General features: G+C 43.0%; 1 protein-coding gene across 1 annotated transcript in view; it reads left to right on the top strand.

Annotated features, from left to right (window-relative positions):
* Positions 1-27,264, top strand: part of LOC144687109 (coiled-coil domain-containing protein 60-like) — a 109,979-nt gene that overhangs the window by 14,263 nt on the left and 68,452 nt on the right. Inside the window, exon 3 of the mRNA XM_078552866.1 lies at positions 1,767-1,846. Coding sequence (XP_078408992.1) covers positions 1,767-1,846 — 80 coding nt within the window. The remainder of the gene's footprint in view (positions 1-1,766; positions 1,847-27,264) is intronic.

Genomic DNA, 27,264 nt, shown 5'->3' with positions numbered 1-27,264 from the left:
ACAGGCTTTGGGGAGTCAGGAGGTGAGTTACTTGTTGCACGATTCCTAGCCTCTGACCTGCTCTTGTAGCCACAGTATTCTAAAGACCAGGGACTATTATTACGATGGCAATTGTGACAACACTTCTGTGCAAGTAACACTCAAATATCAATTAAATAAATCCGTTTTTAGTGGTATGGGTAAGGGGAGGAATCCTTGTTCTCTGCAGCATGGCATGGGATCCTAAAAATCTACCTGAACAGACAGCTAGTGCCTTGGTTTATTATCTCATCCCAAGGATAATCGTATTAGCAGTGCAGCACTCCCTCAAAACTGTGCTGGATGCCTGCTTAGGTTATGGCAGAAATTGGAACATCACACTAGGAATTCCCCTGTGCTTTGTACTGAGTTCCTCATCTCAGCTGAAATGAGGGTGGAGATACTGTACTTGCATTGTTTGCCCCTAAGCTAGGGAGAGCTGTTAACCTAAAGCTTGTCCAGGATTGCTGCTCCTAATTGTTTTTCAGTGACCCTTGCTGAAAATGTAGTGAGTGACGAATAAGGATAGGATCGGTGAAGAGGGAACAATTAGAAATTCAAGAGACTCAATAACAGATTCAAGCGTTGAAATTTCAGAAATTAGTTAAGTCTGTTTCACTAGTTCAGTCCTGTCACCAAGGTGTACTTTCAAGACTTGTACTGTGGTGATCTCTCTCCTACCTTGATATAAGACATGCGTTTATATTGCACGAGACAGACAGGTTTTTTTTCTTCGTTTAAGACTCGTCACTGGTGTAAATAATTCAATCATGCTATCTTGGACTATTCCCCTAACCTCCAATTCTAGGTATTTAAAAAATTATATTTGAATGATTTATCACAATTCAAATTTCAAGCAACTTACTACTGTTGCAAATATTAGGAACATAGGAGCATTCAACCCATCGAGCTTGCTCTGCCATTCAGTATGACCATGGCTGCTCATCGACTTCAATGCGTTTTTCCCACACTATCCCCATATCCCTTTACATCATTGGCACTTAGAAATCTGTTAATCTCTACTTTAATCATACTCAATGACTGAGCTTCCACAGCCTCTGGGGTAGAGAATGCCAAAAATTCACAACCCTCTGAGTAAAAAAATTCTCCTCATCTCCGTTCTAAGTGGCTTCCCCCTTATTTTGAAACTGTGTCCCCTGGTTCTAGACTCCCCAACCAGGGGAAACATCTTAGCTGTAAATACCCTGTCTATCCCTTCAAGTATTTTGTGGGTTTCAATGACATCACCTCTCATTCTTCGAAACTCTGGAAAATCCAGACCCAGTTTCCCCAATCTCTTTTCATAGGACAATCTTGCCATCCCAGGAATAAGTCTAGTGGACCTTCATTGCACTCCCTCTACGGCAGTGATATCCTTCCTAAGGTAAGGGGACCAAAATTGCACACAGTGCTCCAGGTGCAGTCTAACCAAGGTTAAAAACCAAGGTTACAAAAATACATTTCAGAATTAAGAGAGGCTCCTTATGCGCGTCTTCCACTTGAAGGATTCGTACCTGAAATTATCATATCAAAATGGCTATCATATAAGCAAGCATGATAGCTATTCTGAACTAGCAGTACCCGGCAAGCAGCAGTGAGGTAAATGGGTTGTCAATTTGGTCTTTTAGTGTTTTGTCCAAAGCATCTTAATACAGATAAAGCTCTTAAAATTTGTCATTGTTAAGCATTAAGTCCAAGCTTACTGTAAAGGCTACAGAGATTTATAGGAATATGTTCTGATCCTGCAGATATTCGCTGCAAAGCTGCTGCATCTGAAGTACAAGGAGAAAGACCTGAAGACTATACGTAAGGACCTGTCTCATACCAGGTAAGAGCATGCAATGAAATCAAAGTGCCAGATCCCCCAGTGTCTCAGTGAGTAGTTGAGCTATTATGTCCATGCAGGATGATTCCAGGTTTGATTTAGTTGATCTCAAGCCAGGAGTGTGGTTTATTGCTTTAAATACCCTGTACCACCTGGGCTGGGTTGGGTTTGGCTGGGCTGGGTAACTGGCCAGCAAACCTGCTAACCAGAAACTGTAGCTGAAACTCCATGTTTGTTGATGCTGATGCGAACCGTGGCCACAAGGAGTCAATGCCTTCAGGAAGGGAGAGAGTGATACACAATTTAAATAAAAAACACAAAGGCCACATGGATGTGGCTAAAATTATTTCCAATGACTCCATTGAATCCCGATTCCTCTTATACAGATTTTTAAATAATTTTTTACCTGCTTCCTAACCTACCTATTTTAGGTTGGTAGTGTTAAAAAAACATGCTGTTCAATTTTGACTACTGTATAATAGACTCCGACTCAGGTTTATATGGGGTGAAAGGTGGTGCTAAATAGATGCAGTGATGTGATTAGTCTGTTTGAACACCTGGATTTAACCCAAATTATTTGGCCCTGTTGGTCGATTACCATAATTTGAACTTGCCTGGAGGTGCTAAACCAGAAACCTACAGGTCTGGCTCTCAATTGCTGATTAGAAGCAATTTTGTGGAGCAGTGTATGTTAGCTCCTTGCATCCACATCACTGAAGGTGGGGAGTGCTTTGGCTGGCATAGAGCAGCACATTTTAGGGTGACTCGGGCTGAGGGAGAGGGTGCAGACGTTCTCCGATATGGCACTTTAGGTCTTGATGGAGAAGGTCCAGAGGAGGAGGGATGTCCTGTACCCGCAGAGTAGATGGATGCCTTCTCACTTTCCTGACCGCCTCCTGCAGCAGCTGCCTGGCCTCTTCTCCTTTTCCCATTCCTCATCCCACAGCAAAATGGCAATGACCAAGCTCTCTCTCTCTCACCAGGTAACTCTTATATTGGAGCAGCACCACACTTACTTTTCTTTTTAGCTTTTTTTAATCATTCGTTCATGGGATGTGGGCATCGCTGGCTAGGCCAGCATTTATTGCCCATCCCTAATTGCCCTTGTTCAGAGGGCATTTAAGAGTCAACCACATTGCTGAGTCACAGGCCAGATTTCCTTTCCCTAAAGGGAAATTAGTGAACCAGATGGGTTTTTATGACATTGGTTTCATGGTCATCATCAGACTTTTCATTACGGATTTTTATTGGATTCAAAATTCACCATCTGCCTTGGTGGGATTCGAACCCCGGTCCCTAAAACATTGCCCTGGATCTCTGGAATACTAGTCCAGTGACAATACCACCTCCTCCCTGAGGCCCTCCTGAGACTTTCTGTAACAAATGTTGCTCGTGTATTGGCAACATCTTTGACAAGGTGTTCCAGGAAATCTCCCGATGTGTTTCCGAGGCATTCTTTACAGCATTGAACATGAAATGGTGAAATCAATATCAATGTCAAGTTTACTCGCAAACAGGTAGTCGCTGTTAGGAGAGGAGTTAGGGGAAACACTTGCCACCAAAATGCCATGCGGCTTCTTTAATGCATAATGGCAGGCATTTTAAGTAACAGTGAGTTGTTTAGCAAACCTCTGAATGTTCGTTCCTGTTGCTGGCTTGAGCTCCTTTACCAAAATGGAGCCTTGTGCTAAATGAGAGTTAAGCTGACATTTCGGCTTGAGCCCAAGCTGGGTCACCTTAGAGGATCTTTAGCACCTGAATGTTGCTGCAGAAAATCATCCCCATATTTCCTTCCAATTAAACTTCCATTCATAGTCTGAGGTTTCAAACAAAGAAAAATGGCACACCTCCACCAGTCCAAATGGGCGAGTGGGTAAATGGACAGTTTGGGATGACAGCGACCCATACAGACCATGAAGATAGCAGTTTCAATCCATGTGCTCTGTTAGCTGATCTCCATCAGGACAACATTTGCAGGTTCTACTGTTAGCCTCAGTGCTGCCAAACCTGAGGAAAGCAGAGTCAAATAACGGGGCTTCCTCATCTTGATTGTAATCCAGTGCAGGTGCAGGCATTAGGTGAGGGCAGGATTTGGCCCAGAACATTTGTGATGGAATAGCTAACTAACATTCGCTGTAGTGGAGCTGGCACAAGAAAAATAGTAGCTTGGTCAAATTGCTGGAGGGTAAACTAGCACTTTCGGAAGGGCAGAGGGTTAAAAATGGGGGAGGAGGTGGAAAAGGCGGTTGTATTGGCTCTAGAAATGAACAATGGATAATAGCTCATTGATGAATAAAGACGGCCTATCTTTGCTTGAGCCTCTTTAGATTCTCCTTTAATTAACTGCACACATTGTGAGAAATATTTTATGTTAATTAGGATACTCCTCTAAGGTATAGTTTTATTAACAATAATTACTGAACCTTTAAAACAAGATTGAATAGATCAGGAATTCATGAGCACTTAATAAATGGAGAGTGAATTTAATTTATCTGGAATTTAGAAGGGAAGAATAGTATTAATTAATATTGAGGAATTTAACACATTTGATACCAAAATTTCAATGCTGGCACTTAGTTCAAGGATTGCGTTATGAATAACTATTACCGTAGATCGCAGCATATAATTCAACCTTGCATATAAGATGACCTTTTTTCTTTGGCCCCAAAAAACATATTTTTGCATATGCTCAGCACATAGGTCAATCCCACTTTTCAGCTACAACATATTATACTCACATTGGTAGTCAGAGTCTGTTTTCACCCCACAAATGGATATTTTACTTACTACCTTATGACTGGGCGCAAGGGATCAAGCAGGTGATACGGGCTGTGTTGCGAAGATGCGTGGCATGCCCACACAGAGAAGACCCCAAGTGATGAACAACAAAGATGGTGACTACCCACACTCACACTAGTGATTCACATTTATACTTGGCTTAGAAGTCGACCCCCATTTTTGGGGGGATTTTTCAAGACTTCAGATGTTGACTTATACTCCGACATCTATGGTACATTTTACAGAGAGCAAAACAAATAATTAGAGCATCCACATTAGAAGCTGAAATATAAACAAACTTCTTTAAAAAAAAATGATAAAATTTGCAAGGTGAATTTAATCAGAATGGATTAATTTGACATTACACAAGAATACAATTAGCTAGAGAGGCTCATTTGCAGTAATTATGGCTGTATGCTGTTTAAAATACCAGTTACATCTCATTAACAAGAAGTAACTTTCTCAGATATTTTGAACAATGATATTACAATATAAAAGGGTAAGTTTTCATAAGTTCGAAGATTTCTAATTGATTGCCGTCTGCACAGACTTCCACACTGCCTTATGGAGAAGCATAGAATGAACGAATGCAACTTTTGGATTTCTGCATTTACTGCATGTGTGTGGATGAAGAGGTTGCTGTCAATTTCATAGGGCTAATGATGGTGAATGCTGGCAGTTTCACCTTCATTACTACAGCAGGAACTGGGCCACTTTAGTGACCAGCTTTTCCTCCTATCTAGCAGTGTGAGCAGCCTTCCCAGCTACAAGAGCCGAATTCATTCCACTGATGGATGTCATTGCTTTTTATAAAGTGTTCAGAGTAGTTGAAAAGAAAACAATTATTTGCCACAATAGGAACAAGTTTATTGTAGTCTAGCCTAGCGCTCTCTGTAATCAATTAAAAACAAATCCACCAGGTGGGGCTGTTACCATGTTCGCAAAGGGATGAACTCCACCCTCAGGATGAGCATGAATTAATTATATACTGAGAAACTGATTGTACAGCATCACTGTTGAAATATTAGCATCACTCTCATGGCACACATGCTATTTAGTAGCTCCTTAAATTACACCATCTTTCCTGTATTCACTAGCAGCAACTCAGGATTTCTATGCTGCAATCCTATAAAGGAAGCAGAAACATTGAAATTGCAGCACATGAAGCTATGACTAGAGAAAATATTCAGCGTTTCTCCTGGGTGACGTGCAGTTTCAGCTAATAATGTTATTTTTCCTCTTTGAGCAGACGTCCATGTAACAGTCCCTATTAAGTTAGGAAAGCAATGAGAACAGCTGACTGAGGGTGTGTGCTGAGTCAAAAGTGTTCCTGTGTGACTCAGTGTTTAATTAGCAGTTAGCAGATCCTGTGGGACTCGCACAGCTGCTTCCCTAGTTCCAAAGTGTGAGACAAACACTTTTTTTTCACGCTACATGTGTTCTGCACTTTCTTTAAATGTGAGAACCATAGAACCATAGAACACTACAGCACAGAAAACAGGCCATTCGGCCCTTCTAGTCTGTGCCGAAATATTATTCCGCTAGTCCCATTGACCTGCACCTCGTCCATAACCCTCCAGACCTCTCCCATCCATGTATCTATCTAATTTATTCTTAAAACTTGCAAAACTGAGCCCGCATTTACCACGTCAGATGGTAGCTCGTTCCACACTCTCACCACTCTCTGAGTGAAGAAGTTCCCTCTAAACCTTTCCCCTTTCACCCTAAAGCCAAGTCCTCTCGTGTTTATTTCTCCTAATCTAAGTGGAAAGAAGTGGTGTGTTACTTGTGCATTTGTTCAACTGCCTTCACAACCCACTGTCTGTGACTCAGGCAGATATACCAACTCAGTCAGACGTTTTTAGTTAAAAGTTATGTCATATTAGATCTCATAGAGCGAGGTAAATGGCTTCTGTTCAGTCATATGTTATGGCCAGCTTCTTTGTGTCAATGGATTTCAATCTGTTTATCGATGCGGGAGTTGAGTGAATTTATGAGTGTGACCATATGTCTGTCTACCTATTCCATGCACACAGGTGCCAAAACTGTCATGGTTTCTCTCCCAAACTGTGTCCAGTCCTTCTCTGGAAGGTAATGGCTCATGCTGGGCTGTACGAGCACTAGCAGCCCCATGCCTGCCTCGTCACTCCATGGCAGCTTATATCATGGGACTGGCCGGTGAAGGCAAACTGTTAAGGAAAGTCAGTGATCTTCTGCAGCACACCTTAAAAAGGGGAAGACTTTAACCAAATATTTGTGAAAATCATCTGCGTCTCCCTTCGGGAAAATGTAATGACTTCAGAAAGGCCAGTTGGGGAGCGAGTTTGGGTTTTGATTTTTAAGGGTTTTTTTATTTGCAAAATTATGTTGTTACAGCTGCTGGTGGAAAAGTGCTTCTTCCTCTTTTTAGTGCTTTGTTGGCTTAAAATCGACTTGGGTGTTTTTATATTCGCATTTGATTTAGGATTCCTTTACACAGACATGCTCTCCTTTTTACATTCAAGCGGGGAGTCTGTCTCCAGAGAAATGATAGACTGTGGTTTTATATAGAGATGCACAAATTACAAATACAGTGGACTGGCTCCCCATCAGTCTATTACAGAAAAGATGAATCCTTTATAGAGTCATTACGGCACAGAAAGAAGCCATTCGCCCCATTAAGTCTGTGCCGCCTCTCTGTAGAGCAATCCAGTCACTCCCATTCCCCACTCTATCCCCGTAGCCCTGCAAGTTTATTTCTGTCAAATGTCGATCCAGTTGGTGAAATGAAGAAATCTTCCTCCTGGTGGTGAAAGGTTGCTAGTACAGTTTGTTATATCCTTGGTGCAGAAAGGATTACTCCAATCCAATTTAAAATTAACACTTTCACTGACCTGGGACTTTTTAAATGTAATATTGTAGTGTTCAGGCAACATGTCCCACTCTACCATACTTATATGGCAGAGCCTAACACTTTTTTTGGTATAGCCACCACACAAAAATATCTAATGAGAGATCAGTTCAGACCACTAAATAGGTGGGGAATAGGTAGGGCTGGGCCCTGCCCAAAATACGCCAGAAAGTCTTTCCTGGTTAGGTGTAGAAATCTTTGGAATGTCATGCTGAGCCAAATCTCTTGCTTAACCAGTAGGCTGGAGGAAGTAACAAGAGGAATTTCGTCATGAGCTCAGCATCAGTCTTGAATGAATACTTGACCAAATGATCAGTTCACCATTATTGCTCCATGAAAGTTACTTGGGTAATCTACTGGCTTGCTGCACTAATGCAATAGCAAGTTGTACTGCCACATGGTGGAGGTTGGGGGTGGGGGGGGTGGGGGGGTGCAGTTTCAACCCCCAAACAGGTGGGTCTGGGTTGGGCGAGCTGTTGCTCACAAAACCTGCCCCAAACAGGATAAGGACTTGGTTTCTTCTGGCATTGTGTGATCGATCTGAAATTGTGCTAAATTAAGGTAGAAAGAAGGCACTAAAACTGAAGGGTGAGTCCATCTTTCCTGAAAGAATAGAAATTTCATTTATGTAGCCCCTTTCAGGACCTCCGCACACCCCAAAGAGGTTTACAGCCAATGATGTACTCTTGAATTGTAATAACGTGTAATGTAGGAAATCTAGCAGTCATTTTTCCCAAAGCAAGGTCCTACAAACAGCAACTAAATAACTGTTTTATTTATGCTGATTAAGGAATACATATTGGCCTATGAGAACTCAACTGCTCTTCTTCGAATAGTGTCATGAGATCTTTTAATACCTGCCTGAGTGAGCAGATGTGCTCTCAGCTTACTATCTCTTCAGAAAGATGGCACCGCCGACAATACTGCACTCCTTCAGGGCTGCACTGAAGTGTCAGCTAGATTTTGCATTCACAATTTTCTGACTTGAAAGTGAAAGTGCCACCAATGAGCCAAGGCTGGCACTGTTCCCGCTCTATCCGGTTTTGGAATGTGACTGGTAAAGCAGTTACTATTGAAGGATGGTTCATGTGTAGTGTGTGGGAGAGATCTGAAATAGTTAAGACACTGACCAACAAAATTTTAATTGATTTTTAACACGCGCTGCTGAATAATTTGAACGGGCAGAGGATGTAATTTGCTACAGCAGAATCAGCTTTCAGGAATCCATCATGCTATTGACTCCAAAGTAATGTAAGAGTTAAAATTACTGCATCATAGTCAGAGTTACCTAGTCATGAGTGGATGAAAATAGGACAATTTACAAATTTTGTTCCTGCAGTGTTGATTTATGTTCACAATCAAGTTAATAACTGGTACCATTAGTTGCCTAGAGACCGCCATTTTTCATCTCTTTGCTTTAGCTACAAGAGGCTTCTCTTGTAATTAACTTCTGTGGTAACTCCCCACCTCTTTACAAACAGACAAAAGGTTAAAGCATACAGGAAGAACACCCATATAATGCAGCAGTTAAACACTAAATTCTGGAAAAAGTTGTTGGTCTTTAAATAAATGGTTGCAAACTTTGATGCTATCATGCAGGACTAGGATTGGACAAATTTATTAGCCTGGCTCCAACGATTGTGATAGGTAAGAGTAATTGGAGAGAGGCTTAAATGGATCATCAGTGACATCCTAGCCCACCAAAATAAAGGGTTAGAGGCATAAGAAAGCTGTGAATCTCTTGCACAGAGCTGGAATATGATATCTACAAGTGCCTTTGCTCTATGCATTATCTACACTGAAAGTTGGAAATACGCAGCAAGCTGATCAGTATCTGAAGGGCTGAAAGCAGCTGAAAGAAAGGTTGATGTTTCAAATGTGACTGCTTTGGATGATCCTTTGCCAGATGTTGATTGACCTGTTGTGAATTTCCAGCTTTTATTTCTGAGTTCCAGCACTGATTTAAAAAAATAAATGACTAGAATGCCCCATGGTATTGTTCACAGTAAATTGGAGGATGCACAGTTTTATAAAGTAAGAGCATTATACCATACAAATCTTAATTTATTATTCTGCTTTGAAGTCTTAAATTGTGTAGTCTGCCTGAACTTTGAAGACCACAAGGTATAATTGCTGTTAGTTACATCTGGGGGTCATTAAGAGACTAATGACTGCTTGCCTTTCTTTCACTTTTTATTCAGTGTGATGCTCGGGGTGTGATGAGCATGTCTTCATTTTATTTGCACCAAGTGTTATTTGCCTCTAATCTGATCCTTTCTCTCTGTCCTTGAACCTATTTATTTAATGTTACTTAAGAGGCTTTCAATTGTGAAATAATCTTTACAGTGATAAGCTTCTTTTAGTATTTTTTTTGTTACTAATGCCATTATTTTATTCGAGACTAAATTTCCACCCAACAAATTCATCATATGCTTTAATCGCATGGTTCAAAAGTTAAGGAAAAATTACTAGTTTCATCTATTGTCAGAGTTAATAAATACTTTAAGAATATGCATCAGCATCAATTTGAATACTTAATTTCTTAATGCTGAGGTAATTTGGGGATATAACTACTGATATTGGTGCATAGTTCTCAATTAGTGGGTTGCTGATATTTGGAAAGACGGATTTTGGTCCTCAGAGTAAATATAGGAAATCAAATGAAGCGATTCCTCTTTCAGGATTAAGAATGATATTAGCTTTTAGACTAAGCCTAAGACTGCCATATTTCTGCTGTTCTGCCCACATTGGCGGGGGGGTGGAGGTGGGGAGGGGAATGGTGTAATTTGACTGCTGAAAATGGTTGGGTTGGGGTCAGATGAGAAGTTTAAAATTTTCAAGATGTGAAACCTGCCCAATTCCGGTTTTAATAGAAGCAGAAGTGGGCGGGGCAAATGGGTGACCAACCAATCTGTTCTCAGGAAGCAGGTCAGTTAGTATCCACTTTTAAGAAGGTTGCGAGCTTCCATTGTAACAAACGTTTTTTATTTGGAGAGGTTGCAGAAAAGCTTTACAAGAACGGTTCTGGAGATCAAAGACTTCAGTTAGGTGGATAGTTTGGAGAAGCTGGGGCTGTTCTCTTTAGAGAAGAGAAGGTTGAAAGGAACCATAGAAATGTTACGGTGCAGAAAGAGGCCATCCAGCCCATTATGTCTCCCTCGGTCAAAATAAAGAAACTAGCTGCTCATTTTAATCCCACTTTTCCAGCACCTGGTCTGGAGCCTTGCAGGTTACAGCACTTCAGATGCCTTTATTAAATGATTTGAGCGTTTCAGCCTCAACCACCAACTTAGGCAGTGAATTCCAGATGCCCGCCACCCTCTGGGTGAAAATGTTTTTCCTTATGTTCCCTCTAATCCTTCTACCAATCACCTTAAATCTATGTCCCCTGGTAATTGACCCCTCAGCTAGGGGAATCAAGTCTTCCCTATCTACCCTATCTCGGCCCCTCATAATTTTGCACACCTAGGGCAAAATTTTCTGCCTGTCGGGCGGGTGGGCCTGACTCAATCTCCGGCAGGCGGGGAGCCAATCCCCGCCAGAGAAGCAGGCTGCGCCGCCATTTTACGTGGGCGGGCCAATTAAGGCCCGCCCAGCGTGACGTCCGGCGGGAAGTGCTATGCGCTCCCTGTGCGCGCGGGGAGGATTCCCCAAAAGCGAGAGTGCGCTCTTTCACGCATGCGCACGAAAGAGCGCACATCTCCCTGAGGCTAAGTGCTGCCTCAGGGAGATTGCTTACACTTTTAAAAAGATTAAAAATAGAAGACAAAAAATTCCCTAACATGTCCTCCTTGTGTCACATGAGATGGGGCATGTTCATAAATTACAGTAAAACTTTATTAAACTTTTTAAAACCCTGGATGAGGTTTCATGTTTTTTCTATTTGCCGCCGGGGCTCCTAGCCTGCCCACCAACCTTAAGGCAGGTCCTTTTTTAATTGTTTAAATGATCCTGTCAATGGCCTCAATTGGCCATTGACAGGTCGGCGGGCGCACAGCTGATTTTGCTGAGCCCCCGCCTTCCTGAAAATTTAAATGGGGCGGGATGACGTCGGGGTTTCCACCCGACATCATCCCGCATCATTTTGCATGTCGGCGAGCGGGCCCCGCCCCCTGCTCGCCGGTGGCAAAATTCTGCCCCTAAATTAGGTCACCCCTTAGCCTCCTCTGTTCTAAGTAAAACAATCCTAGTCTATCCAACCTCTCCTCATAGCTGCAATTTCCAAGCCCTGGCAACATGCTTGTAAATCTCCTCTGCGCACTGTCCAGAGCAATTCTGTCCTTTCTGTAATCTGGTGACCAGAATTGTACACAAAATCCTACCTATGGCCTAACCAGCATTTTATACAGTTTCATCATTACATCCCTGCTTTTGTATTCAGTACCTCACCCAATAAAGGAAAGCATTCCATGTGCTTTCTTGAACGCCCTGTCCACCTGTCCTACCACCTTCGAGGACCTATGGACATGCACTCCAAGGTCCTTCAGTTCCTCAACCCCTCTCAATAACTTCCTGTTTATTGAGTATTCCCTTGCTTTGTTTGCCCTCCCTAAATGCATTACTTCACATTTTTCCAGATTGAATTCCATTTGCCACTTCTCTCCCCATTCAACCAAACCATTGATATAATTCTGGAGTCGACCGCTATCCACTTCACTGTCAACTACGTGGCCAAAGTTTGTGTCATCTGCAAATTTCGCAATCATGAGTCCCACATTTAAGTCTAAATCATTAACATATACAACAAACAGCAAGGGCCCTAACGCTGAGCCCTGTGGAACACCACTGGAAACCGGTTTCCATTCGCAAAAACATCCATTGACCATTACCCTTTGTTTCCTGTCGCTGAGCCAATTTTGGGTCTAACCTGCCACCTTACACTATATCCCATGAGATCTCACTTTCTTGGCCAGTCTGCTATGTGGGATCTTGTCAAATGCCTTGCTGAAATCCATGTAAATAACATTCACTACGTTACCCTCATCAATCCTCCTTGTTACTTCCTCAGAAAATTCTATTAAGTTAGTAAGACACAATCTTCCCTTAACAAAACCATGCTGATCCCTCCGTGCTTTTCTAAGTGGCGGTTTATCCTGTCTCTCAGAATTGCTTCCAATCATTTGCCCACCACCAAAGTCAGACTGACCGGCCTATAATTGTCTGGCCTATCCCTCACACCCTTTTAAAAATAATGGCACACTGTTCACACACCTCCCCTGGGACCTCGCCTATATCTAGTGAGGGTTGGAAAATGATCCTCTCAGCATCCGCTATTTCCTCCCTGGGTCCCTTCAACAGCCTGGGATACAATCCATCGGCCCTGGTGATTTATCCACCTTCAAGGATGTCTGTCCCTCCAGCGCTTCCTCTCATTATGCTTATTGTATCTAATATTTCACACTCCTTTTTCACTAGAATCTCTGCATTATCCCTCTCTTTAGTGAAGACAGAGACAAAGTACTCATTTTGAACCCTGCCCACATCTTCTGCATCAACCTACAAGTTACCATGTACATCTCTGATAGGCCCTACCTTTTCCTTAGTTATTCTCTTGCTTAGTGTACTGGTAAAACATCTTAGGACTTTCTTTGATTTTACCTGCCAATATTTTTTCGTATCCTGTCTTTACTTTCCTAATTTCCATTTTTACTTCACCCCTGTACTTTCTAGACTCCTCTAGGCTTTCTACAGTATTAAGTCTTTTGTGACTGTCATAAGCTTTCTTTTTTTGCTTTACCTTGGCCTGTATGCTTCTGGATAACCAGGGAGCTCTAGATTTGGCAGTATCACCCTTTTTATTTGTGGGGACATGTATACACTCTGCCTGTAGAATCTTGCCTTTGAATGCCTCCCACTGATTTGACACTGTTTTTCCTTCTAATAGCTGTATCCAGTCCACTCTCGCCACCTCACCTCTCAGCTTTGTAAAATTTGTCTTCCCCCAATTTAGAACTTTTACTCCTGTTCTATCTTCGTCCTTTTCTACAATGATGCTAAATCTAACTGTATTATGGTCGCTATCTCCAAAATGGTCCCCCGCTGCTACTTCACCCACTTGCCCAGCTTCATTTCCTAAGACTAACTCTAGAATTGCACTCCCTCTTGTTGGATTTGTTATGTGCTGGCTAAAAAAGTTCTCGAGTACAGTTCAAGAATTTTGCGCCCTCTGTGCCCTTCACACTCTTTGTATCCCAGTGGATATTAGGGTGGTTGAAGTCCCCAAAGATTACTGCCCTATTTTTTTGCACTCAGAAATCTGTCCACATATTTGCTCTTCTAACTGCCTTCCACTATTTGGGGGTCTATAGTACACTCCCAGCATTATGGCTGCCCCTTTTTTATTCCTGAGCTCCACCAGAGCCTCATTTGATGCTTCATTCAGTATATGATCCCTCCTCACAGCTGTAATTGATTCTTTAATCAATAATGCTACACCTCCTTTTTCATTCCCTCTCTACCCTGCCTGAAAACTCTATATCCAGGGATGTTGAGCTGCCATTTTTGCCCTTCCTTAAGCCAAGTTTTTGTTATAGCGATGATGTCATGTTGCCATGTGTCTGTCTGTGCCCTCAGCTCATCGGCTTTATTTACTATGCTCCTTGCATTTAAATATATACCTTTTGCCAAATTCCTGTGTTGTACACGTTTTAACCTGTGCTGCTTCTGTCTTTCAGAGTCACTCACTAATTCTCCATCTCCTGTTCCCTGCTCTGAATTTGTCCTCAGGTTGCCATCCCTCTGCCAATCTAGTTTAAACCACACCCCCAACAGGACTAGCAAATCTCCCTGTGAGGATATTCATCCCAGTCCTGTTCAGGTGCAGACTGTCTGGTTTATTCAGGTCCCACCTTCCCCAGAACCAGTCCCAATGCCTCCTACACCAGCTTTCCAGCCATGTGTTTAGTTGCTCAATTCTCCAATTTCTTTTCTCGCTTATACATGGGACTGGGAGTAATCCTGAGATTACTGCTTTAGAGGTCCTGCTTTTCAACCTCCTTCTTGGCTCACTAAAGTCTGCTTTCAGGACCTCATCCCCTTTCCTACCTAAATCCTTTATTAGGGCTATTCAAAACCATGAGGCTTCTGGAAAGAGTAAATAGGGAGAAACTGTTCCCATTGGTTGAATAATTCAGAAGCGAGGGCACAGATTTAAGGTGATTGTAAAAGAACCAGAGGCTACATGAAGAGAAACCGTTTATGTAGCAAGTGGTTAGGCTCTGCAGTGTGCTGCCTGAGAATGTGGTGAAGGCAGATTCAATCGTGGTTTTCAAAAGAGTACTGGATAATTTTCTGAAGAGAAAATTTAATAGGGCTATGTGGAAATCGCGGGAGAGTGGGACTAGCCAAGTTGATCTTACAAAGTACTGAGACAAACACAATGAGTTGAATGGCCTCCTATACTATCACCATTCTATGATTCCATGATTTTGGCTATGTTTCCTAGGTCTTGGGGAAAGTCAGCAGATAAAAAATGGCACGGCAAACCAGACCTGTAGGATAATTGCCTTTATAGCAATGCTTGTGGGCCAGGAGGAGTGGGACTCTTTATTTCTTGGTCCAACACTGCTATAAACACTGCTTCCCACTCCCAACCCCACCCCTCAAAAAAACCTCTCCCACTCCAACCGCTATCGTAGCATCCCCCCCAAGCACGACCTCTAACACCCGCTTCCTGAACACTAGCTTCCTCTTCCCACCCTGTGCCTTTCCACGTGCTCCTCGCCCTCCCCCATCTTGAAAACAACCTCTGCCCAGTTCCCAACCTGCACTGTGTCCACAGTTCCAGCCGTGTGCCATGGGCTTTCCTGCAATACCTGCAGGACGTTTGGAAAACCACTATCTCCCAGTTTCCCGTCCCCAGGCTCAGAACGTACCTCTTGTAAATACTGGGGTCATTAGTTCTGTATAGATTTACATATTGCAACTCCAATTGCATCATTTATGACCCAAGGAATGTACATGCACCCCTCTCCAAAGAAATGAGTTTAGATGGTCCAACCATAATCGTGCAAGGTTACAGTAGATCCGTCCGCTTTGGAGAAAGCATGAAAGATTTGCACTGAGTATGATCGTTCATCAGGACTGGCAGTCAGACTGGAGAAGCCTGCTCTGCAATGGCTTGAGGCCGACAAAAAGAGCTAGATACACCTAGAATGGGGTAAGTTGGTGGCAGATGAAATTCAGAACTGAATAAGCACAAGGTGTTAAATGTTGCATGTGGCTGTCAATGCAGAGAGCATTGTTCAGCTGAAGTGCTCATTTGTGAGCTCTGGCTGTAGGGAGATGTTGGCATCCTCCTGCTTCTTTGTCATCTTCTGTTATCAACGTTGTCTCATTCATCATGCTGAAGACCCTTGCTCACTTGTGGCTCCATTGTCCCCAGTGCAGATAGGCAGTTACAGAAAACCATTATCCTTGAGTTAAACACTCATTCTGGACTGTATTGGAGGAAGCCACCAGAACTTGGCCCAACCATCTTCAGCTGCTTCATCAATGACCTTCCTTCAATCATAAGGCCAGAAGTGCGGATGTTCGCTGACGATTGCACAATGTTCAGTACAATTCGCGGCTGCTCAGATACTGAAGCAGTCTATGTCCAAATGCAGCAAGACCAGGACAATATCCAGGCTTGGGCTGACAAGTGGCAAGCAACACTTGTTTGTGTCAAGTGCCAGGCAATGACCATCTCCAACAAGAGGGAATCTAACCATCGCCCTTTGATGTTCAATGGCATTACCATCACTGAATCCCCCACCATCAACATCCTGGGGGTTACCATTGATCAGAAACTGAACCGGACTAGCCTTATAAATACTGTGGCTACAAGAGCAGATCAGAGGCTAGGAATCCTGTGATCAGTAACTCACCTCCTGACTCCCCAAAGCCTGTCCACCATCTACAAGGCACAAGTCAGGAGTGTGATGGAATACTCCCCACTTGCCTGGATGAGTGCAGCTCCCACAACACTCGAGAAGCTTGACACCATCCAGGACAGAGCAGCCCACTTGATTGGCACCACATTCACTCCCTCCACCACCAATGGCACAATAGCAACAAGATCTACAAGATGCACTGCAGGAATTCACCAAGGCCCCTTAGACAGTACCTTCCAAACCCATGACCACAGATAGATGGGATCACTACCACCTGGAAGTTCCCCTCCAAATCACTCACCATCCTGACTTGGAAATATATCGCCGTTCCTTCTCTGTTGCTGGGTCAAAATCTTGGAACTCCCTCCTTAACAGCACTGTGGGTGTACCTACACCACATGGACTGCAGCGATTCAAGAAGGCAGCTCACCACCACCTTTCCAAGAGTAACTAGGAATGGGCAATAAATGCTGGCCTAGCCAGCAAAGCGCAGATCCCATGAATGAACAAAGGAAAAAACTGCATCAGAATCGGTGCATGAGGGCACCAATGCTTTGCTTGACATGGGCTCTAGCTGAGCCATGGATGTGATTGTAGTGCAATTCATCCACTGATCACACGTTCCTCAGAACAGTTATGTGCCCTTGTTCCCAAAGAGTCGATCTCTGTCTCACTGTGGGGGGCAAAGTGTCACGGGGGTAGGTGGATGGAAGATTACTGCAAAACAAAAGCACCATGAGAACTGCCAAGAAAGTGGGAACAGACCTGCATGATGTACTTCTGGTCACACACCAGACGCACATTAATGGTGTAATTCTTGAAGGAATCAAGCTCATCTGAAGCAGCCCGTAGAACAATATGGATGCAACTCATTGAGGTCCTGCATTTTGGAGAAACCTGCAACATGCTCAATTTCCGAGTACTATCCTGCTGTTTCTAGTTGTCCATGGAGAAAGTGATGAAAGTGAGTGCTTCAGTAAATGTCATGTGCTTGAAGTAAATGTGAGTTATAGATTGACTGACAATACTAATATCTCCCGGTGCTCCTAGAGGAGTTGGAGGCAAAGAAATGCTGGACTATACAGCTGCAGCACTGTTGTTCCAAACTAATTGGAAAGCTCCATCAAAGAACTGGCACAGGCATGATGGGCCAAATGGCCTCCTCCCTGTGCTGCATTATTTCTGAGATTCTGTTGCTGCTGTCACATTTATCATTCAAGCCAGAGTCCGATTGCCAGAAGGACCCCCTCTAGAAAATGTACACTTCCAGAAACTCCATAAGATTTCAGGAAGTTGCACAACTGATGGAAGCACTTTAACATTGTAGTCATGAGTCACTATAAACTATCAGAAAAAAGTCTCCTGAAGTATTGCAGCATATAAATTAGAGCAGGTGAGTGGTGATTGTCCATTTAAATTGCTCTGTAATAGCTGTCACTCGACCTGTGGTTTGTGGGTGGGCTGAAGGAGTAGTAGTGTCCGCCCTGCCCGAACTGAAAATGTCATTGAGGAGTGGGGTTCCTGGTGACATCTGCTGACCCCTAATTGACTTATATTAACAGAATTCCAACCTGTTTCCAGTGGAAGCACTGGACACCTAAATCGGGTTTCGTCTGAAAATTGAAAAAGGTGGACTGCCGATTGGAAGTTGGCCTTTTTTTCCCTGATTTTTGTCCCATGACTGCCTCAGCTTTCGATGTAAAGTGGACAAATTTTCAGCCCCTTAAAGTCAAATATTAGAAGTGTATTGTGTCCTGATCAACACACTGACCTCAATCAACATGGTCATAAAAAGGGTTATCTAGTCATTTGTTTATTCCGTTGCTCTGCCTAAATTGGTGATCACATTTATCTCTATAATAACACTAAAGTCACTTCAATAAGTAATTTATTAGCACTTTGGGGACATGATAATTTGTATACTGATGCTGTCTTAAAATCAGTGGGTTTGAAATCTTATTGTGTGAATGCTCGTATTTAAGGATTAGTACTGCATATGAAGTAGCAAACAGAGAAATTTCATAGAAACACATTGATGCATTGCTAAGATCACATATCGCAAACTGAACCTGAAAACAATTACATCATACTGCGAATGCTGGAAATCTGAAATAAAAACAAAAAATATTGGAAACACTTAGCAGATCAGGCAGCATCTGTGGAGAGAGAAACAGAGCTAATGGGCTGCATTTTTGGCCTCAACTGGGGTTGGGATCAGAGGCCAATTGGGCTCATTAATTCAACTCAATTAGTCACTTAAAAGAGACCCTGGCAGGGGCCAGCTTAGGTGTTGTATGATGCTCTATGTGCCTACCTGCCATTGTAGTGTAAAGGTGCCTGTCAGATCGAGGGATAATGTGGAACTGGAGAAAAGCACCGCCCAAAGTATGATGCATAGAGTCACATGGTAAAAGAGTCCCAGAACAGTCTAGAGCGAACACTCTGGAACCAGCCTGCATGGAGGTAACAGCACCATGCATGACAGTAACCTGGGATCTGTAAATAGTTAAAGGTTAACAATAAAAGGTTATTGCTGAAAAACGAGACATGTCTAAGCTTTTCGTCTTGCACTCATCAGGACACTTCGCAAGAATACCAATATAAGGGGAAAGCAACAATTTATACTGTATGTGGAGAGAGTGCTGATTGCTTGGCAAGTGGCGTTGGAACTGCCAAGCATTGTTTGAAATTTAAACCAAGCAGCTTGACCCTGATTGGTCAAAGCATTGCCCTGAGGAATGAGTCCGCGAATGGCTGTTACTTATTTTGTTTAGCTGAAACAGATACAGTGTGTGTACATGTTCTTTTTGTCTGCAAAGAATAGGGTCCTGTGTATGAATATATGTATCTTCCAGTACACGCAAATGTACCACACTGTGGCCCTGACTGACAATCTTAAATTGGTTGTCAGTAATTCTTAGCGCACTGAGGATTATTTAGCAAATGTTATCCAATCGCGGAATCACATCTAATGTTGAACACAGTGTTTTGAGTTTTGCAAGCATGGGCTGGTTGGGTGCGGTTTACCCTGCCCATTGCAAACAGTGGCTGGGACATGTTGTTTGATACGATTCGCCAGCCTTTGGGGCGTATGGCCTACATACCTAGCATCACCATTGGCACTGAAGTTCATATACCACATTACTCATTTGTGTGATAGGCAGAACGTCTTTTTGGCTTGACGGCAGCATCCTGTTAGTGGCGAATACCACTCATGCTGCTACTGCATAGTAGCAGCGTGAAACAGCTAGCTTCACCTGTTACTCAAAGTTTTGAGATACTTTGCCCTTCCAGTATAATCTGAGGTAGGCTGGGCACTTTTCAGGACTAAAAGTGACGGCCTTAGGCCCATTCGTGAGTTTGCAAAATATACAGCACAGAATGATCTGATCAGGTTAACCATCATCCTGTCTTTGATGTGCCCTATTTCAGCATCAAGTTTGCATGGTGAGAAAATGGTTCAGGCCCTATTTACAAGGTTGCCGATAAGACCAATCTTATCGCCTGTGGAACTGTGAGAATCCCAACGCATATATTGACCAGCGAAGGTAGACTTGTATCAGACCCATGGTAGAGAACCCCCTGGCAGATCTCTCAACTAGTACGTCAAGTAAGGGGTGTTCATTTGACTGCTCCATTTCAAAGATGAATTTGAGCATGGGATGGAGCTCAGTAAGACATGTAAGGAAACTGTTACATGCAGCTGAGGATTTAAATCTAGCAAACGTATCATCCACATAACAGAAGTATGCCCTTCCTTGACGTACTAGTCAGGAAAAGTAAAGTTTTCAACAAAGAGAAAAGAAGAATTGCTGCTGTTCTCAAGAGTTTTTAAAAAAATGACACAGTAAAAAAGAGGAAAACAAAACCTGCAGAGTTGATAGTTCGTGGCTTTCAAAAAATGTGCCCACCGAAACTCTCAAAGTGCAAGGCCCAAAAAGACCTGCAGAGTTTAAAAAAGAGAGAATTGCCCAGAAGAGAAATGCTGCAGTATTTTGTTTAAAAAATAGAAGTTTGAAAGAAGGCCCACATTCCCGGGGATCCCGGCAAAGTATGGGAAAATTACTGGGATAAAACTGGCAGGCTGCTGACAGCCCCTGCTGTTCAAAATAAACAGGATCTGCAGAGTTCAAAAAGAAGGAAAAGAGAGAAGAAAGTGCTGCGGTTTTAAAAAGTTTTTTTTAAAAAAAAGCAGCAACGATCACTGGGGAGCCCACCAAAGTCAGAAAAGTGTGGGAAAATCACAGTGATGGAACCAACAGGTGCAGACACCCTGAGGTGAAATAAACGGTTACTGCACTGACAGTCTTAAAGAGGTAATGAAAATTAAAGCTGTCATTGCAAGAAAAAAACAAACCACCATGGACAGCAATAAGAGCCAGGTGCATTTTTGCTATGGAAAGGGCTAAACCAGATCCAAGAGTGGGAGCCTTGGAGAAGACAATTTTTAGTTTACAGCAGACTTGCAGAATTAGATAAGAAGTCAGAAGAAGTACAAGCTGATAAGTTTTTAACTCATCTTTGGTTCAGTGAAGTACTTCACATCCAACTTATAGATCCATACTCGACAATACTTGATAAGATATTAAAAAGCTATGACAGATATTTGAACTCCCAATAAAGTGCTGAGGGCAGCAAAAGACCGCAGAGAGAGGATGACAGAAAACCCCAGAGAAAGGGAGCCAATAAACTCCAGAGCGAGGGAGACCGATGGCATTGCAGAGTGAACAGATGGTAATGAATGAAGGAAAGCTATCTGAGCTCACCCAAAAGAAGCAAAATATGCAAAAAGTAAATTCTACAGAAAAATGTTCGCATCAGAGCTGAGCTGGAAGTTTTGAAACACAAGATTCAAGCTGAGTATATACCATTGAAAATGCACGATAAACTGAAGTCTTCAATGAACCAAGCTGTTCAAGGTCTGAACAAACACCTTTGTGTCACCTCTGAAATTTATTATGAGGAAATAATTACCCTCAATTACACAATTGACAAATCAAAGCAGGAGTAGGGAAAACTCAACCAGATGTACAGCCAGGCAAAGTAGTAGGCAGAAAAAGCATGCAAAGAAATTGCGACCCTGAAAGACTCCTTGAAGAATCAATATGTAGCCATGGAAAAACATGAACCACAGAGGATGTTGAATAGTGCTTCAGAAAAAGCTGCCTTGGAACTATCAGCAACAAAACAAGGCACTAAAACGCCAGAGTGAGTTGGCAAGAGGTCAACGAGAAAATAAACATTTGAAAAACCAGTTGATTGTCCTTCAAGATCAAGTGCAACAGGAATGCATAACCATTTAGAAGCATGAAGAAATGAAAACTGTGTTTAACAGCAGAATGGAAGCATGGCAGAAGAAACTCGAAGAGATGTTATTGAATTACAGGAAAACTAAAGATAAAGCAAGCGAGCTTCACAAAGAAAAGGAAAACCTGTTTACAGACCTTCACGTGTTACAAGAATTCCTTAGGACAAAGCTTATTCCTCTGAAAAATTACAAAGAGAAGGAAAATGAACTTAACAACACTCTGAACAAACTGAAGAACCAGTTGGCAGAGAAGACTCAGCAATGTTCTATATTCCAGGAGGAAGCCGAAAGCTACGAGAAACAGACTGAAGAGCTGAAGAAGCACTTGAATGGAAAAGAGGAGGTATTGAAAAGAAAAGCCATAGAACTTTCCAAACTGTGAGCGGAAAATGAAGCCATGAATAGCACAATTACGGAACTGAAACAGATTAAGACTTCACTGAAGACAGACCTGGCCAACAGTGAATCCAAAATGAAGGACAAGAACAAAGCTGTGTTGCAGACAGAAAAATAAAACATTGAACTAAGATTGGAAAATGTGAATCCAACACAGAAGCGCAAGACGCTCTAAGAAGAAAAAGCTGAGCTGAATGAAAAGATTCATAAGCTTGCTAAAAGATTTGAAAAGAAAACAAACAAATGTTTGGCTGAAATTGTGAAACAAGTGGAAAGGAAGGTTCCATTGAAAAGCGCATATGTCCAGCAAGAACATGGGGGACACCATGGAAAAAGAAAATCCGAGTCGACTGTAGGAATGAATGGAATGCACATTCCCCTCAGAAGGAGTGGAACAAACTTGGACAGTGTCTGAAAAAAAGCAGACTGGTTGTTACTAAAGAGAAACACAATTCGAAGAAATGCAAAAAGCTAATCAAATGGAGATAACCAAGTACCAGAAACAGAGTACCACTATCATTCTTCCATACGTGACCGACCGAAATGTGGAAGAGCTGTCAAGCCTCATGACCTCCTGAATTTATAAAGCCAGAGACTTGATGTGGGAGAAGGGATAGCAAGTAAAGATTGTATTACAAATAGTTATACTCTGTTGGAAGGGAAACTTTTATTTGGAGGAGAAAGGGAGATGTTGTATGATGCTGTATGTGCCTGCATGCCATTGCAATGTAAAGGTGCCCAGCAGAGCAAAGGCTAATGTGGGACTGGATAATAGCACCGCCCATGGTATGATGTATAGAGTCACATGGTAATAGACTCAGAGAACCATACAGCGAGAACACTCTGGAACCAAGCTGCATGGAGGTAACAGTGCCATGCATGACAGTAACCTGGGATCTGTAAATAGTTATAAGTTAATAAAGGGTTCATGTTTAAATATATAGGACTCAAGATCTCATCATTTGAGATATCTAACGAACACATGTGCCTGGAGGTAGGCACCCAGCAGGCCGGGGGTGGGGGAGCAGCCTTTCAAGCAAGCCTACAGCTCCCTCCCCACCACCCCCCATACATAGGAGTGCAGGAGCTGTAAAAGGGCTGCCTTGTAGAGGGGCTTCTCCCACCCACCCCTGGCTCCTCCCACCCACCCCTTACTCCACCCACACAGTGGGGGACTGGCTGCCGAGTGTATTTTTTAATTAATGGTTTACAAAAGTTGTAGAAAGGGTGCCTCCATTTTGAAGCACCTTCCCTCTTACTTCCCTTCCATTACAACCTTCTGTTCCTCACAAGCTGGAGGGCCTCTACTTCACCCTCTAGCTTTGTAATCCACCCACCATCCTTAATTGGACAGAGAACCTGACCTCATACTAATTAAGGGGTGCCCCCCCCCCCACCTTTGAAAATTCCAATTAGTGGCTGTTACCCCAGGAGTGGATTCAGGACCCGGAAATAGTCCAGACATTTGCCCTGGAGGGACAACCAGCCCAGTGTTTCAGGTTGATGAACTTTCATCAGAACCGGGGAAAAAGTTAGAGATTTCACGGCCTATAAGCAAATGCAGAATTGGGGAAATGGGCAAAGGGAAAGGCCTAATAGGATGAGGTACAGGAGCTTTCCCTTTGTTCTTTAATCCCATTTGCCTCCCCCCCCCCCCCATTTTCCCTGGCTATGGACTTACTTAAAAATTGTTGATCCTCTAACTTCCAGTTTTAATGAAATCACTGACCCAAAACATTAACTATTTCCCTCCGCAGATGCTGCTTGACCTGTTGAATGCTTTCACCTTTTCTGTTTTATTTCCGATTTCCAGTCTCTGCAGTGCTTTGCCATTGTGCAATAAAAACCTACAAGAACATACCATTTTCAAGCCAACATCCAGAGTTTTGTCCAGCCCCAGTGATTTATGCACCCACAGCACAACAGCTCCTCTATAACACATGTGCTGCTTCTGAAAGAACTTTCATCAAGGAATATAATCATCCTAATTTTCTTTTCCCATGTAAACAGTAAGTGTTAATTAAAGCTTTGCCTCTGCTGTGAATAGCATGTTAATTTCCTTTAATAATGCTGTTCAGAGCACTTGACATGCTGATGAGGTGTAAGTAGAAGGCAGTTCAGGCTGTCTGCAAACAATTGCTTTATCAAGGCTGCTGGCTGAACCTCATTTACAGCAATAAACTGTAATAAACATTCAGAATATCGTCGGGTAATGGGTTGTGGCGTCAACAGCTTGACATTTGCAGTTGTTATGGTGACTGATAAAATAGATAAGAGTTGGATCCTCGTCATGTTCTATAAATATGCAAACAGGATGTTTGATTAGTGTGGCTTATCCCACAGTAGGTTTTAGAACTGTGAAAATTCATAATTTATCTGCAATTTAAAATGTCCAGTGTGCTTGGCTGTGCTAAACATATACAAGCTACATAAATAAATTGGGCTAAAAATTGGATAGTGCAGATAATTGGGCATGTGAATCATGACCTACCTGTGCCTGTTTTGGTGGAGATAAACAGCAGGTAAATTTGGTACTGCCCCTCTGTGGTAAAGTGAGGTACCCTGTCCTTTTAAGAGAATGCAGGTGTACTGATCATGTGACAGCACCGACGAATCACTATACAGCATGGGCAACTGGAAACTATAAGTCTAGTTCTGGAGGTTTCCGATTTGGTGCTCTGCCCTATGTCTCAATAAACCATCACTGTTTATTCTTACATCGGTCTCTCCCTGTTATTGATTGCGAGCAGCAATTGATGAGAACATAGGAAAGCGTGCAGTTAGAGTTCGGTTGGCCAACGAACCCATTTACCCAAGACATAAAACCCTTATTTCCATGATTGTAACTTAGGGCCAAGCAGCTCTTGTGCTGCTAGCTGCCTCTGTGCTCAGCAGGGAGCTGAACAACTTGTGTGATACACCCAGCCTTCTGTTCTTAAAGGCAGTCCGTCCTTCTTAAAAGGGAGCTGTACTGAATCATAGGAGGACAATGCTGAATACTGTTGCTGCAATTGTAATCAAGGAAAGTAGAGAGATCAAGGGAAGAGAGAGGGCACCATGATCATGGATGTGACCCTGGACACCTTGGTTGTGGAGGTGGACAGCAGGACAGACATTATGGTTCCATGGAGGGTCAGAAGGCAACCCTCATATGGGTTTGGGAGCAGGTGTCCAGGAAGATCAGTCCCCATTGCCTGGACCCCTGGACCTGGCAGCAGTGCTCCAAGAAGTAGAATTGCTGGATGTAGTTAGTCATGCTCAGTGAATGCACTTTCACGTGACATCTTCTACCCGCTACACTACCAGCCCCTCCTGCTGTTCAACCGCTCACTCTCATCACTCAGCCATTAGCAGCCCCTAGCACTCAGGAAACACATCTAAAATACAGCAACTCCACCTCACCTTCACACACACCTACCAGTGCTCACACTCCTCTCTCATTGCTTCCATATACCTCCAGCTATTCAGCTATGGCAGGCAGGTCGTCCAAACACAGTGCAGCACAATTACTGATATTTTTCCATCTTGCAGGACAAGATGGCACACATTAGAAGGGAGTAGAGCAGAAGCTGCGGCAGGGACAAGGATGAGCCCTGGAGAGGCGATAGTCGTCTTCATCATGGGGCCAGTTGTGATTGAGCTCGTGGCTCTGGCATTGCTGAGAACATTGAAGATGATGTTATATTGCTGCCTATGCCCCTTCTCAAATCCCAGCTCACCTGCATCTAGCTGACATGATAAATAAGACACCAAAAACAGCTGCCTACCCAGCCACAGCAACCACAGGAGGAAGTGAGAGAGCAACAGCTCAGATGAAGAAGCCTTGTCAGTTAATCAGGTACTCACAGCCACCAGCTCAAATACTGGCACTACACACACCTTGGAGGCTAGTATAGAATTGGAATCAGTATGGCGAATTAGTGGGCATGAGTGGGCTTCAGCCAGTCCAGGAGTAAAGCATAGTATACATTTCACCACATTTCTACTTCCCTTTAGTTCTGAAGAAGAGTCATACGGACGCGAAATGTTAACTCTGTCTTTCTCTCCGCAGATGCTGTCAGATCTGCTTCGTTTTTCCAGTATTTTTTGTTTTTGTAAAGGATAATCCATTTGACATTACTGGAGGGCGAGGTGACAGAATAGTCCTGCTGCAGAGAACTCAATGAAGCCTCAATGGGGCAGCATTTAGGAGAACACTGATGCACGCTGAGCTGCTGGTTGCATTGGCTGGGCTGCCGGGGAGAACCCTATCATTGTCAAAGATCATGGAGGAGTCTGACTCCAAACAGGCAGAGGTTACCACGCAGAGCTTGCCCTCTCCAGAGCCTCTGCTGCACCTCTCTTTCTTGCCGCAGACCAAGAGTCACTGAAGCTGACGTCCCTATACCTGTTGCAGCCTTTTGCCAGGACAGATGACCTAATCCTCTGCCACTCTTGTGAGATTATCCCAACACTTCCTGCCAAATCCAGGGACTCAACACAACAACATCTCCAAAAACTAGAGTATCTTGAGAGACTTTGCAATAGAAGATTTTAAAAATCACTTTACTTGCAAGTTGGATGATTGGTGCTTCAAGTAACACTAGTCCTGTGCATCTCATATAGCTGAATGCCTGATCTTGGGTGAATGATGTACAAATTCGTAGAATGGGCCTCCATGGTATAAATTGGAGCATTAAGGTTCAATTCAGTCAAAAGGGCTATGTGCCATTAGGATAGCACTAGTTCAGCTGCTTTAGCATACGCAAAGGACACCCACCTGGGCATATTGCTGAAGAGGCCACGCTGCACAGGTATCCCAGAATCAGCTGCCAAAATAGCGTGCACACCCCCAGAGGGGAAGCAGCTTCAGTGACACTATAGAGTGTTTTAAAACTTAATGGAATGTCTAATAGAGGGGAGAATAAGATAACACAGAAGCTAAAAATATGATGAATAGTCAGCATGATTTCAGAAGGGAAAATCTTGCTTGACTAACCTTTTCAGTTTTTTTGAGAAGGCCACAGAGAGATTAGCTAATGGTAATGCAGTAGATGTCATTTATCTGGATTTTCAAAAGGTCTTTGATAAGGTGCCCCATGATAGACTAATGAATATAGTCAGAGAATGTGGAGTAAGAAGACAAGTAGCAGAATGGATTGCTAGCTGGCTTCAAGACAGAAAGCAGACAGTGGGT

This window comes from Cetorhinus maximus, chromosome 12, assembly GCF_964194155.1.
Source record: "Cetorhinus maximus chromosome 12, sCetMax3.hap1.1, whole genome shotgun sequence".
NCBI classification, from domain to species: domain Eukaryota; kingdom Metazoa; phylum Chordata; class Chondrichthyes; order Lamniformes; family Cetorhinidae; genus Cetorhinus; species Cetorhinus maximus.
This window is presented reverse-complemented; position numbering and strand designations above follow the sequence as displayed.